This window comes from Channa argus, chromosome 9 (genome assembly GCF_033026475.1).
Source record: "Channa argus isolate prfri chromosome 9, Channa argus male v1.0, whole genome shotgun sequence".
In the NCBI taxonomy this organism is placed as follows: domain Eukaryota; kingdom Metazoa; phylum Chordata; class Actinopteri; order Anabantiformes; family Channidae; genus Channa; species Channa argus.
The window spans coordinates 15,129,881-15,145,109 of record NC_090205.1 but is presented as its reverse complement, the minus strand read 5'-3'; the positions used below and the strand labels follow the sequence as shown (position 1 = coordinate 15,145,109).

The window sequence follows — 15,229 nt, the reverse complement described above, 5'->3', positions numbered from 1 at the left end:
TCAGTTTCACGGGAATGATAACAGAAAGGTTAATTAACTAGCGAAACTAGTTGATCTTGCTAATCATTTACTAAGGCTAGTTGCAGCCCTAAGATAAATAGATAAATAGATACTTTATTAATCCCCGAAGAGAAATCTTTGTGTTGCAGAGTGTAGCTCTAAAATATAGAATTAGGTGTTTTTTTTAGGAGGATCCCTTTGGGTTTATACACTAACCTTGACTGTTTCTTCAGAACTAACGTTTTTATCCAAATTATGGACTTAACGTTAATATGTTATACACATAAAACTACAGCTCTTTTAAAATATGCTAAAGCCGACAATAAAACAACTACATCCTGTTTCCACGGAAACACGAAGACCCGGAAGTGGTCCAGATTCCGCGGGTCTTTTGGGCCGATAACGTTAACGCTAAAGCTACGCACAAAACAGTGGTGAAATGGCGGGTAAGTGGCAAAACAATCTCGTGTTCTAGTCCTAATGTATGTCTTCCGAAAAATGGAAGTCAGGTCCCCTTTACCATTTTGAGCTGATAATGAGCTTCTGCTTTGTTCAAAACATAGCGAGCTAAGGTAGCCAACATTATATTGCAATAGAGCAGTGCGGGCCTCTCTGCTAGTGTTAGTGACATGCACCGAGGGTGTTATAACAGCGGCTTTTTTCTCTAATTATGCAACGTTAACGCTTTACTTATTTGTTAAATGTGTGCTTTCTGTGTATGGATGGAAGTGGCCTCAGTTTGTGTCCCTTTTTTGCCGATATAACTTTACGTTCAGTGCACAGAGATTACGTTAGCTAGTAGCGTTAATGATCGCTTTCTCTAAATAAACCGACAATGTCATAAAATACATCATATTGTTCTGAAGCTTTTCCCGCACACTTCACGAATTCATCTAACCACTTGCATGATATAGTTTTCAGACTACAAAAGCATAACAGACGACGTTAAGTCGTAACCCAAGTTGCGACCGAATCAAAACAATCATGGCTGCCCGTCGACTATCTAGGTAAGTCAGGGAACAGATTAAAAATCTATTTTATTTTGCATCGGACTAAATATACTTTCTTCCATAATGTTAGAATGGTCTCTCGGGATTATGAAAATCTCATAAAAAGTTTAGTATGCTTTTTTAACGACCTTCCGGGTTTTTTAATTTATCGTCGGTAGTTTAACGCTTAGAGTGACTGACGGTCAGGTCTTTGACCGTAATGTATTTTGATAAATGAGAGCCACAAACTGATGCCTAGGTGAAACCTGGCTTGATTCAATCCCCTTTCCTGTATTTTCACACTTACGTAAGCGCTGTGCTAAGCTGCTCCACAGAAAGACCAGCTTTTACCCAACTTTTAAGTATATTTGGTTTTCTATTTTGAAAAATTTACGTCTGTTGCTTATTGTTTTACCTTGGGTGTTTCTGATGATATTAGAGCTGTAATGATAAATCTTTTTTTTTTTTTTTTTTAATAATAGCCATATTTATTTTTTTTTCAGCAACAGCCCCTAACTCAACTTGTCCAATGTGAGCATTCAATGTTTTATTTGGTTATCTTTATAAACCTTTTAAATACAAAATATTAGTAAGACAAAACACAACTTTTTATGATATCATATGTAAAGATTGCTGATGACATGAGTATTTTAATCTTCTATAAATATATCGTGTTGAATATACACTCTTGTAAACAGTTCTTATACCAGAAGTAGTTCTGGATTGAATGCTAGAATAATTGTCTTCAGGTTTTAACACTATAATCGGCACTGCGTGTTAATTTATATCGGAATCTTGGTATCATCATATATTCTGATTTTGTTATATATGCCAAATGTTAAAAGATCTGTATTGTTTTAAATTATGTCTGACATTAAGACATAATGAGTAATTTGCTAAAAATCTCAACCACTTCCAGCAAGAAACCAATAAATTAACCTCTCAGGTAGATATGCAAGTAACATGTTTAGGATAAATCTGCAGGGTTCTGTCTCAGATAATTATCCTGTTTATAAAATGTCACATTGTTATTTAAATAGTCCTGATATATGTTTCATGTAGTTTGAACAACATCCGTAATCTAGATTTTTAGTTTATTTTTATATAAACCAAAGTATCGAATCCTCACACCTCAGAAGCTACAACAAATGTTTATACTTTTGCTTAAAGTAGTACTGAACTAGCAAACTTTAATTTGATTATCAAAACCATTATATATATTTTCTGTTCACTACTAATTGGCTTATCAACCGGTTATTTATAGTCTCAAGTTGAAACAGGAGAATTAAATGAGTTTATTATTGGAAAAACTCTAGTGTCATCATTTTGGTTTTGTATGTTTCCTCAGGAGTAAATACCATGGAGAAAAAACTTGCTGAATACAAGTGTGACACAAATGAAGCTATATGCCTGAAACTTGGTATGTTCGGTTTTTACTTTATTTTTTGTCATGTAAATCAGTATAATATATAGATGTGTACAATGTCTGCATTTTGTAAGGTTCTTCTTATTTTGTGCTTAAATTAAATCTTGTGTTGTCCTTTCAGTTCGCTTTCCAGAGGATGTTGATGATGATAGCACTACTTTCCACCCTGAGTACAGCCACCAAATTTTTGGAGACGAGTGAGGTTTTTCTTTTTCCTTTTTTTTTTTTTTGGTGTTTGTTTGGTCACAATTGCTTTGCACTACTTTTTATAATGCTACAGTAACTATTAACGCCGTTGTAGAAAGAAAAATGCTTAGCATACACAATCTTCGGCACTTATACTAAGTACACTTTTGGGATAAAATCCCCCTCGGTACTGTTTTTTTCTTTATTATTACCTTTATGTAATAATGGTACATAGTCCTTTCTTGTGAAAATTGGGTTTTGGAGTGTCAAAGGGAAACATATCAGTGTGAACAGTAGCCTATCCTGCATGTTATTTTGTCTTCATAAAAAGCTGTAAAGAGCACTGTCACACACAACTCATGCATTGCTATTGAACCAGAGCAATACTACATTATTGGCAGTGACACCTGTGTCTGTTTGTAGGCTTGCGCTATGCTCTAAATTGCATTTCCAAATTAGTCAAAACTAGGATTGGTTATTTTTGCACTTGCTGCAATCAGCTCAAAGGGAACTCAGTAATTGGGGCATTAATTATTTCAGCAAGCGTAATTGCTAGTAAAGCTCAATCACACAGTTGCATAATGATGAAATCTATTTTGCTGTAAACTGCCAGTGATGTGACAGTGAAAGAAACAATGCAACAGAGTGAAGTACGTGGCCAGAGCTGCAGTAAACATTTATTGTTCACTCCAGGTGTATATTTAATAAATTTCATTAGAGAAGTCTTCTCAGACATTTTTATTGCTCCTCTAAAATTAATTTGTCCTAGACCTCAGATTATATTAAATGGCAATTTTATTATTTCCTCTATTACAAATCATTGTTGTTAATATAGTTTAAAAATATGTAACCTTAACAGTATTTTCAATCATTTTACTTTCCCTGCAGTGAGGTTGCTTTTGGATACAAAGGTCTTCAGATACAGCTGTTCTACACCGCTGGAAACCTGAGCACCCTCTTCAAAGTTAAATACTCCTCAAAAGTTACAGAGACGTTTGATTGTGTGGAGGTAGGACATGCAACTTTTCATTCCATTAATGTAGTAGTTCTAGCACTTTTCACTGTGTTAGTGCTAGGGCAAGATCACTGCTTAAGATGCATGCTGACCATTTTAAGTGTTTTGATTATTACATGTAGCCATTTTAGTGCTCATTTTCATCATCAAAAGTTAAGGGTATAAACCAGTTGTGAGAATGCACTGCATCATTGCACACTGTATATATGCTATAGTAAATAAATGTTTGATGTTAAGTAACAGTCCGGGACACAGACATACTAAACACTATATTTGGCATAAACAGACCACCCGCACCATGAAGCTTGGGGGGTGGCAGTCCAATGCTCATCCACCACAGTTTATAAAGGTAAAGGCTAAAATTAAAGCAGAGAATGGCAAAGAAATCTAAAAGGAAAAGCTGTGATAGACAGAAGTCATTTTGTGTACTATGAGTGTAGTTCAAGAGAAATGTCAGCTGTAATACAGAGAGTGTGACACCTAATTTCAGTTTTTGGAAAACTAACAGCAGGCATTGGCAAAGGTGAAATTTGCAAGGATTTACAGATATTTTTCTTAAGTTTAAAAAAAACTGTGACAGGACATCAGTAGGTGCCCTTATTAAACTGAAGTTTGGTAAACTTTAATAGTCTTAAACAAAGCAGCTCAACTGAGTGAGTGCCTCCTTAACTGTATGACATAAGAATTCTGCAATCAATCATTTTTAACTCTAATATACTTCGTTTTGGTGAGTTTTTAATGTTTCTTTACTTGTTGAAGTAAGCCAGAGGATCTCTGGGTGGTGACATTATTCATGTATTGAACGATTCGTTAAACTAAATCTCATCCCACTGTGGTCCTTTGTATTACTACACTAATCCTACTTCTCTTGGTCAGAAGCAAGTCTGAGGGGTTTGAAATGGCTTTGGCTGGTTCCTACAACATGAAATGTTTTTTTTTTTTTGGGTTTGTTTTGTATTTAAAATGATTGTGTGATTGAATCAGCAGGAGGGTTAATGTGACATGGTTGGACATCTAGTATATATTTCCTGGCTTTGGTTCATAATCTTTGAGGCTAAATAGCTTTACACTAATCTTTCCTATGTTTAAATTCTGGGATTTGCTGTTTATGTAGTGATTAGTTTAGTTAATTATGACTTGATGGTTAGTTTCGGTGAAATTAGCATTAGTTACTTGTTACAGCTTTTTGCTTTTTTGTTTTAGCTAGACACAGAAATTTGCATATCAACAGCCAGTATTTGGACAAAAACGAGCAGTAAGGTAAATGTGGCTCCCCCGTCTGAGACCTCACAAAAGGCCATTGGCAGTTTTGAATATTTCCTGAAACTGTCAATGCAGAAAACATACTCGGCAAACGAAATAATTAGGCAGGGCCCCCACTGAGGGTGGATGATTCAAGTCTAGGACATCTGTCCTGTTAGGAGACAGCAGGGGCCCCATATTAGATAATGTGACCTTCAACTGGTGATAGTGGGTGCAGTTGTGTGGACTTTAAACTCAAAAGGATTTGGTGTTTCTCCAGATGCACTTAAATTATAAATAACCAAATAAAACTGTGATGATTCCAATATAGGTAATTAGCAGTACAGCACCTTCATATCTGGCAGCTGAAAAAGTGCAAGAGTAACTGAGCTACTGTTTTACCATAAATTAAGACATTGCTGTTTTAGGGAATATATTTTGAAGCTGATATTCAAACTGAAAAGTGATGGCTGGCTTAGTTTCTGTGTGTGCCACTACTTGGTGTTCAGCACTGACCCCTGAGTGTTCACCTTGTTAAGAGTTTGAGTGCAGCTGGTGTAGAGGGGGGCAGCAGAGTTTAGGCTGCATCTGAAGAGTGTTTGTCTCTGAGTGCATGTGGACGCTCGGGGTGCGCTGCAGCTGGTGAGAGAAGAGAGCGAGAGATGAGGGGAGGCAGAGATGGAGTTTATGCAGCTGTCATGTTGATACAAGACTCTCATCAAAAATCACCTTCTCCCCTTTAAATCAGCCAAAATCTCAAACCTGCCGGACTTGTCCTTGAAAGCTGTTATTACTCTAAGACCTTTTGTGAATGGAAACTGGAGGAAACTGCTCATTCCTTGTGGTAGTAATATGAAACTACTGATAGTTCTTAATCCAAATTAACATGTTAACATGTTTTAAACTAAAATGACCAAACTAAAATTCTAAAATTGTAGTACAGAGTAGATTAAGGAGATTAAATAATACCAACACAACAAATTAGATAGTTTGTACTCCCATTGTGCCCATTGTTATAAATCAAAGACATTAACCAAATGTTCGAAAGGTACATTGTTCAGTTACATTGAAGCCAAACTAAGGCATCTATTCTGGAAGGCTGTGCAATTTAGTGTCTAGTATGTAGGAGAGTGCTTGGGACAAAGGGACTTGTTTGTCCATGGCCTTTTTAAGTATGCTCCTTGTTTCTTAAAAATGTGGCTGAACAATTACAATGGTTAAGAGGCATTCAGCTGCAGGTGCATTACTTCCAGTTAGATATTAGCTGATGTCTGAAAGGGGGGAAATTAGCAGTATGTTGTATTAGCCTTTTGTAGTGCATTTTGCTCAGACCTTCTTCATTTCCCAGTTTTCAATGCTGAGCAGCAAGGGTCTCTGTCTCGAAATAATGCCCATCACACATGTAAATGGTGTGAAAGGACTGCTTAGCAAAGTGTTCTCATGTCAATCCTTGTGGAAATGGATACAATGCAAACATTACAGCTGAACTAACCACACGTTGCACTGAGTAAAAAGTCCAAGGGTAGGGCTCCTTTGTCTCCAAGGCTCTTTGAAAATGCAGGGGCAAATTCATTTGATTGGGTTCACTTGGCAGGATTAGAGGAGAGGCCTCTATTATGGATTCCCAAAGGTTTGTTAAGTTGAGATCAATTCATAAGGTTTTATTTCCCAGTGAGAAGCTGAAATGCATTATTGTGGCAACTTCATCACATATTCATGGTTTAACATAAGTAGTAAATGTACTGATTTAAGTGGGTTTTTTCACTGGGGGGGGGGAGGGATGCTGTTCTGGTCTCTGCTCAGCTGACAGTTTTAATTGCCTAATGGTTTTCTTTTCATTGGTACAAAACATGTATCCTACCAGTTTTAATTTACAGGATATTTTGAGCTTTTAACAGTCTCCTAATTTAAGAACAATCATTTCTATGAACATGGAATTTGTGTACACAACCCAACAAATATTGCCCATTTTTCTTTCATATTCTTGGTATTGTGTCAGTGGTCACATTTAATGAAAATATGTCTTACAAATATTTGCTATAAGATTTTCTTCCATCATCCTTCTTAGTTTGGTGCATTATTAATTAAATATGTGTTATCTAGCCTGACGGTGTTGAAGGGAAGATTCGGGAAATCATTCCTGCTGGGTTCACCTGCAACACTGATGACTTTGTCTCGCTGCTGGAGAAGGAGGCCAATTTCAAGCCCTTCGGCACCCTCCTTCACACTTACACTGTCCAAAGCGAGGAGGCCGGGGAACTCACATACCAGATTCACAAGGTAAAACGTCACTTTCTGCCTCGCTAAAACGATCCAGGACATCTTACATTTTAACATCAGGTTTTAACCTCAGATTTTTTTTGTTTTTGCTGTCTTCCACACAGGCTGATATCAACTGTCCTGGATTCCAAGAGTACCACGAGCGCCTGCAGACCTTCCTCATGTGGTTCATAGAGACTGCCAGTTTTATCGATGCAGATGACGATCGCTGGGACTTCTTTCTTGTGTGAGTGCCCTTCTAATTGACATCAAACCCCACCACTACCCCTCTTGCACCCTCCCCTCCTCTAAAGCCTTTATTGTGTCATTGAAAAACAAAGCCCCCCTTTGAGGCGCTTGTGACCAATTACCAGGCCAGTTTGATTATATTTCTCCCATAGGAGAATTGTTGATCAGGCAAGAGCTTCCTTTGTGCCAAAAGCCCTTTTCAGATTTTTCAGGGGCAAGAGCTGAATTGAATACTGTTGTCTTTTGAAACACTGAACAATGTCTTAACAGTAAAAAGAGCCTCAGCCAGTGTTTTCTTTACGCTGGCACCTATTAATACTGACAATGGGGAAAATGGACTGAAGTGATTTTTGAGGAGCTCAGTCCCTCCTCCAGCTCCTTCTCTTCCTCTGAGTTGCAGTACTCCAATTAAGTGCATAATGTATTCAGGTTGTAGCAGGTGTACCAATCGGAGCCTGGCTGCTCTAACATGCTGACGTAGAGGGGGTGGGGGTTAGGGTTGAGGGGTGGGCACCAGAACAGAGAGGCTAAAATGGACACTGCATGGGAGTGTGCCTGTAATTGACCTGTTTGCCTTTGTGTCTTATCTGCAGATTTGAAAAGTACAATAAAGATGGGGAGACTCTCTACGCAACTGTTGGCTACATGACAGTTTATAATTACTACGTGTACCCAGACAAAACCCGACCACGTGTAAGGTAATTGCTGGGGCAGCATGTGCCTTCCCATTCTTTTGTAAGAAAAAGGAGTGGAAAATTATACATTTCTTTATCCTCTTCCCAAAGAGCCCAAATTACTGGCTTATATAGCCAACCATTCAACCAGATTTTGTTTCATTACCAAACCAGTGTGATTTGTATCTGAAAACAACTTTATATATAAGCTTTTGATGTGATTTGATTTGTTGCATTGATGGATCAGTGTAACAATCTATTATTTCCTGCTTTCAATCAAGGGATTTCTGTTGTTGCTCCGAGTAACTACTCACATTGCAAATAAATTTGTTTAGTGAGTAATTTTGAACAAACCCTTTCCCTCATTGGTTTATGTTTGGGGTCTGTGTGTATCTTTAAACCGAACAGCCAAATGCTGATCCTGCCTCCATTTCAAGGAGAGGGTCATGGAGCTCAACTTTTGGAGGCGGTGCACAGATTTTATTGTAGCCTCTCCAAAGTGCAAGACATCACAGGTGAGTTTCTTTCTTTCTGTCTTTCTTTCTTTCTGTCTTTTTTATCTTTCTGTCTTTTTTTTCTTGTTTCCTTTTTTCTTTCTTTCTGTATGTGTCCTTTTTTTTTGTTTCGTTCTTTCTTTTATGGGTAAACATTTAATGTAAGTTCCTTTTTTACCAACTATGAACAGTTTAAATGATTTTCTCTGCAGTAGGGGGATCCAGGGGGTGAGTTAATTTGGAGGGCTGGCATGTATACCAGAATGTGCTGAGCCTCTATTGAAACTGTTGGATCGAAATAGTTGCTTTGCATGGAGACAAAGGATGAATGCTAAAAAAGGCATCCCAGCTTTTTCCTTTTAGTGCACAGTCCTTTTCAAGAAGGAACTTTAAATGTAGCCATTGATAAGACAGAAGCTTCCTGGTAATGGTCCGTTTGGCCTGAGTTATGTTTCTTTATTGTTTTTTATATGTAAACTCAAACATTTTCAAAAGACTTGAAGTTTATAAGTCTATAGCATGTATTGAACTATGCATGTCAAGTTTATTGTAAATAATTTTGAAAACCATGTAATCAATACTGTTAACTCATTTTAAATTGTATGATGATGCTTGTTCCCAGCTGAAGATCCTTCTGAGAACTATGTGAAGCTCAGAGACTATGTGCTAGTCAAACTTTGCCAGGGCCTGCAATCCTTCGCTGCAGACAAGCTACACCTTGGCTTCTCAACTGAAATGGTCAAAGAGGCACAAGACAAGTTGAAAATTAACAAGGTGCTGTAATAATCATTTAATTATCAGTTAATAATTAAATTTTTTTTACCTGTACTTCTAAATGACATTCTGTAAATAAATAATGGTAGATGTCACTTTTTGAGCCAAAACATCCAACATAATCTTACATGTTCAAGCCTTCACACATTCATTGAATATGGATATTAAACTAAGAAAAGCATTAAATCTCAACAAAGTTAGAATTAGAAAATGCTTAGCTGTTTTGCTTGATAGGTGACTTAAATGGTTAAATATCAAAATAGTTGTTGAGTGAGTCCAAGTTAAACCAACATAATGAAATGTTGTCTTTGGAAAGTACATTTCCGTACTTTGCAAAACTTTCAGTTTTCCCATGTTTTGCAACTCAGCTATTTGATTCTGTTGTAGTTTAGTTGGCTGGCTAGCTTAACGTGGAATCTGTGAAAACTTTGCTCTTCTTGGAACACAACTAGATGCTCCCTGAAGAGCTCTTGACTTCTTGTAGCCATTAGATTCCTGTTGAAGTATACTAATATAAATTCATTATAATGATATAGGGTTTCTTCCCTCCTACAGAAGCATGCAAGGCGAGTTTACGAAATCCTGCGTCTGAGAGAGACAGACATGAGTGATGAAGAAAAAGCCAGAGAGTACCGTTTGGAGGTGAAGAAGAGGCTGTTTGGACCCTACAGGGTGAGGTTTTAATTGTTACAGCCTCAGAGTATTGAACTTTACATGTTTGTTGGTACTGGGTCACAAAGTGCTTGAAAAATGACAGACTGAGATTTCTTCATGTATTCAAATAAATCTGAATGTCAACTTGTCTCTGTTGGTGTCAAACAAGAATCCAGTGCGCAGTCTTCCACCTTTTGTGAGCGTACCATTACAGCCGTTCACTGTAAAAAAAAAAAAAAAAAACACTTGTGTGACATATATTTGATTGGCTTACAGCTCTGTATTGTCACTGTTTATTATGTTACCTTTTTAGCAGCAGAAACATGAGAAAAATTGATCTTCAGTCCTGTGAAAATTGATAGATTACTAGTGCTGCATTGTCAGAGCCACAATAGGGCGCACCAGGCGTCTGTGGTTTTGCTGCTGCTGGAGCTTTTTCCTATTCAGGCACATGTCATTAGTCAGGATTTGCATTTCTTTGGGAGAAATAATTTTCGTGAAAGTGTGTTTGAAGCACTTTGTCAAAAAGCTGCTGCTATTCACAGTTCTGTAGCTTTAGTATTGCAGCACTTTTTGAACTTCATCAGAAAAACAGTGCAATTTTATCTATTCATTTTTTTCCCCAGTTATTCTAAGCGAGTTTTCTTTAAGTTTTAGAGATATAGCGTAACACTCTTGGTATGATGAACAGAATACTATAAGCCTATCAGATTCTGTTTCTCCAGACTTGACAGTAGAAAAAACTATTTGCTTTTACCCGTAGTACCCTATATCCTGTTTGCGTGTGATGTTTTATGTTCGAGCTGGTCACTGAGACTTCATATCAGCCTTTAGAGAGTTTGCTATCAGCAGGGTAACCACATGTCTCAAAAAAAGCACAATCTGACATAAAAAAGACCAATGTGGTGAAAAGGGGAGTAGGAATTCCTTCACAGTGTGGCAAGTAAAGATCTGGTGGCCAGATGCTGATCATTTTTCCTTCCCTGAGGAGGTTTAGCTTATAGTAAGTTGCATGGCACAGACTGCTGCTCTGTCAATGTGAGGGGAATCGTACAGTTCTGCTCTTTACCTCAATTCCCCAGTGGGCACATGTGCATGCATGTTGGTGCATGTTTTTATTTGTAATTGGTACAGAAGAAATGGTGTCTTAAATTTGGATGAAGTGTCGAAATTTTTTCTTCAGTTTAAGAACTCATCGTTCAACTTGTTACTGTTTTTATACCATATTCAAAGCTACAATGTGCAGCCTAAACTAGAAATGGCGTAACAATTGAAATCAGTCCACTCTGCTTTACCCAGCCCTCCCTGTTCCCCTCCTGCTCTGCGACACTCCACTGCAGTCTGCCCAGTGCTTCACTTAGTCATTATAAAATCCTCACACCTCTTTAAATGTAAATACTGTATCTACAGTATTGATAATTAAGTGTCTGAAATCAGTGATCAGAAGTCAAAAAGAAATGAGTAAACTATGTATTTATTGTGTTTTTGAATTTAAGGTTCAGACAGCAGCGTTAGAGCAACCTTTTACTTATTTAATTTCTATACTTTTTATTGTATATAAATATATTATATAATATTGTATATCATTTGTATTTGTGTAGTAGAATAAACTGATTTTTAGAAGACTAGAAATTTAGTAACTGATGGTGGTTTCTATTTGGAGATTTTTATTTATTTATTTATTTATTTTATGTTAACTAAAGAAAATGCTTTTGTCTGTCTTCACAAGAGGCTTCAGTACCTTTTTTCATTACAAGTTTCAGGACGTGTATACAAACAATGGAGAAAATAGTTACGTAGGGTCTTTTTAGCTGATGACATTGTAGGAAACAAACATTCTTAAACCACCTCATCAATGTGTGTTCATGCAGAAAAATCAACGAGAGCTGGCGAAGATGAGGAAGTGCCTGCGTCCAGAAGAGCTGGTCTCCCACATGGGTCAAATGGACACTCAGACTCAGCACAAGGAGCTGGAGAAGAGTTATCAGATTGTTGTGGAAGACTACCGGAGGATCATTGAGAGGCTAGCGATGCAGGCCTGATCAGACTGCAAGATGTTGCTGGCTTAAAGCCCACCCTCTCAACATACAGGTGGCCTACCCTATCTGTATAAAGTCCACATCACCACAGACTTCAGCTACAAACATGAGGAAACTCTCCAGATGTAACAAAATCAGGTTTAATTCAACAAGAGTGTCACAGATGTATAGTAGCTGGTATTTCAGTTCAAAAAGCCTGTTTCCCAGCTGATGCTGATATAGAAGAGGGGCATAGAGCAGCTGGAGGAAGAGACTTTCTCTGTATCTCGCGTGCTTAATCGTGTGAGATCAAATGATATGTAATGTTTCACAGGTGATAAGAGGTCCACAAAACTGCAAAGATCTGGCTTTTTCTCCATCATAAACCTTTTTAAAGATCTTTTTTTCAAAACAGTTCCTTGTGTGTGTTTGGAAGCACTTCATAATGAAAATTAAAAAAAGGTTTTGTATGTTGCACAAGTGGCCTCATTCTTGTTGTAGGGGGAAAATAAAGACTTACAATTTAGTATCTTTGGTATTTAGGTTTGCATTAAAATTTGGAACTTGTGTATTCTATGTTTCAAAAGTAGAAGGAAAGGGAGAAGTTAGACACCAAAGAAAAGAAAAAATACATTTCTAAGCAAAACACAGCCATCACTCTTCAAGATCTTGCACACTAGAGATCATACTCCACCACTGTTGTGCTAGTAGCTTTGTCAGCCTGTAGGTAGACACAGTTAATCCTAAAATAAGATCCAATAGCTTGTATCATTGAACAATATTGTATTTATTTATTATATATTTTGGTGCTTCTAGGAACCATAAATGACTTGTAAAATAGGAATTTATCCAAAAGCTTTAGAAATATTTTAGGCGCAATAGGAAATAATCAGCAGTTCAACAAAGTCAGAGAGGACCACGAATGCCTGTAAAATGGCAGCGGTTGCCGAGATGTTTCATTCTATACAGCAATGATGAACCAACCGTCTGTATAAGAAAATCTGTTACTGCTATTACAAACTTTTATTCGGTCATTTAAGTATTTTTATACAGGTACTACATTGGACTTTTTAATCCAATACTTTTAGTAACTTTAGAGAGTAGTAGATATCTTTCAGATTGATGTATTACTGCCAAGTAAAATAAATTAAAGATTTAGTATCATTATGGATTAAATAACACAGCAGTACATAAAGTAATAATTGCAACATGTTATCTGACCTCTGGTACATACAGTATAAGGTACATCCACAATTTGGAAACATATCAGAGTACAGTGGTATTTCTACCTTTGTTAAGTAAAGTGTCTCCATCAAACCTAAAGCACTGCCTGGTTGCATGAGAAGCTATTCCCTAGATAAAGGACACAACATGTACAGTGGACACCAAAATAGACTTTGAAAGGTTTGACTACATTATGTCACAGTATAGATTCCACCTGGTCTGATTAATGCTAATTAATAAATTTCCATTATATTTTGTATACATTTCAGCCATTTTTTGCATGTAAGTTTCTCTAGGCCCCCCTCATGGCTAATGCAACTTCTAACTAATAAGTTTTACTATAATATTAGTGCTATAGGTGTTTTCAATAGAAAACTTTGTGTCACTGTACTGCACCCGCTTGGGCAGAGCAGTGTGATGAATACCATCATATGATACTTTAGCACATTGTCACTAATTGAAGGCTGCCAGGTCAATTTTCAATTTTTATTCCCTCCACTTGAAACAAGACAAAACCTTGGAACCCTTCACACTTCTAATTCACATTGATTGAATCCACTCGTGGCCACAAGGGGCCTCATCTCACTGTAGTTTTCTCTGCTATTTCTGCTGTGAGTGCACATTTGCTATTGCACTGCACTAGCTCAGCTGACTGACCTGATAGTGGGAAGTGGCATTGCTGTTTAGTAGGCAGATGAGTTTATGTGTCATCTCATTAAATCCACTAGCAGAGCATCATTATTTAATAGAGCCATAATCATGCTTTTAAGCTGTGTTCATGCACATACTCCAGTCTTTGCATATCTGTGGGACAAGGAGAGCAGACGGATCAGGATATGGGCTGTATGGACAATCTGCAGGCCTCTGTGCAGACGTTTTGCTCTGTCAGACCACACAGTTGAGTTTACATAAGCTTAATTATTCCCCTAAAAGTTCACACACTGAGTCTATCCTGGGCCTTCGTATGCCAATGCACCTGCAAATAGTGCAAATACTCAAATGTTTTGTGAGAGTGTTTTATTTACAAGCAGGACAAATTCAACTTTTTGGGAAATGTACTTCTTCATTCATGTTGAATTATACGAATTGTCTGACAATCACTGTTGTCTTGCTGTAAAAGGTCAATTTGTTTGTTTTTGACCCTAGATTTGGTATAAATGAAACGATTAAGTTTAAGTTAATTAGCCTGCTCTGGAGGTTGTGGTTGCCTAATTTTGTTATCTTTGGACAAAGCCCTGCTAGCCGTTTCCCTCTGTTTTCAGTATATGTTGTAAGCAAAGTTAAGCAGCTGTTAAAATATACAGACATCAGAGGGGAATCAATCATCTCATCTAGCTAAATCTATATCTATGCGAAAATTAATTAGTGCAGGTTATTTAGATCATAGACTTATTTTTGAGTGTACCAACCATTATCTATTTCCAGCTTCTGAAATGTGACAAATGTCCACTTTTCAATCTCTTACATGGCAGGAAATTAAAAATCTTTGGATTTTTAGCACATTAAAAATCTTTGTGCACATTAAAAATCTTTGGATTTTTAGGGCAGCTAAGCGCATATGAAAGCATGGAAAGCCGTGATGGACAGCCTACTATTTTGGCATTTTATAGACCAAGCTGGCATCTGGTTATTTGAGAAAACACATAGCATATTATTTGATAATGAAAATACTCCATACATGCAGCAGCATTTCTGATACAGTGCACATTATTAGTGGTGTACGTTTTAGTTTTACTGTTTTAGAGGTCAGAGAAGTAGATAAATACTTTCAACCAGCATGGTTTAAATGTGAAAAACAAAGCTACATCCAAGGTGGGAATGCAATATTCAACATTTTCAGCGTCTTCCCCCTCTGCAGTTGATCAGCCTTTCAGGTGCTGTGAATTGAAATCCTAGGCAGGCAGTGCACTTACTTCTGGAGTCAAGGCTTTTACAGTGGATCCAGCAGTGGGCCCTCAGTCGCTGCGCTTTTGTAAGGGGGACATAGTCTGTCCATTATTTGTGTCAGAGTGGAGATGTGGGAGG

General features: G+C 37.3%; 1 protein-coding gene across 4 annotated transcripts; it reads left to right on the top strand.

Annotated features, from left to right (window-relative positions):
* The first annotated feature begins 315 nt into the window (after positions 1–315).
* hat1 (histone acetyltransferase 1) lies at positions 316–12,460 on the top strand. Of its 4 annotated transcripts, none has more exons than XM_067516327.1 (12): positions 352–446; positions 1,493–1,520; positions 2,338–2,409; positions 2,537–2,612; positions 3,490–3,610; positions 6,962–7,138; positions 7,243–7,364; positions 7,960–8,064; positions 8,449–8,555; positions 9,157–9,308; positions 9,864–9,980; positions 11,834–12,460. In XM_067516327.1, the coding sequence occupies exons 3-12, from the start codon at positions 2,349–2,351 to the stop codon at positions 12,002–12,004; spliced, it is 1,209 nt and encodes a 402-aa protein (XP_067372428.1). In that variant the 5' UTR covers positions 352–446; positions 1,493–1,520; positions 2,338–2,348; the 3' UTR covers positions 12,005–12,460. The 4 variants fall into 4 exon arrangements, with proteins under 4 accessions (XP_067372427.1, XP_067372428.1, XP_067372430.1 ...); XM_067516329.1 differs by lacking the exon at positions 1,493–1,520 and adding an exon at positions 915–1,007 and having other exon boundaries at positions 428–446; XM_067516328.1 differs by lacking the exon at positions 352–446 and adding an exon at positions 915–1,007.
* Positions 12,461–15,229: the final 2,769 nt, after the last annotated feature.

Bases quoted from the DNA above. Each gene is read 5' to 3' on its own strand.
- hat1 (XM_067516326.1), top strand. The intron at 2,613-3,489 runs GTGAGGTTTTTC...CTTTCCCTGCAG, and splicing joins CACCAAATTTTTGGAGACGA to TGAGGTTGCTTTTGGATACA. The intron at 9,309-9,863 runs GTGCTGTAATAA...TCCCTCCTACAG, and splicing joins ACAAGTTGAAAATTAACAAG to AAGCATGCAAGGCGAGTTTA.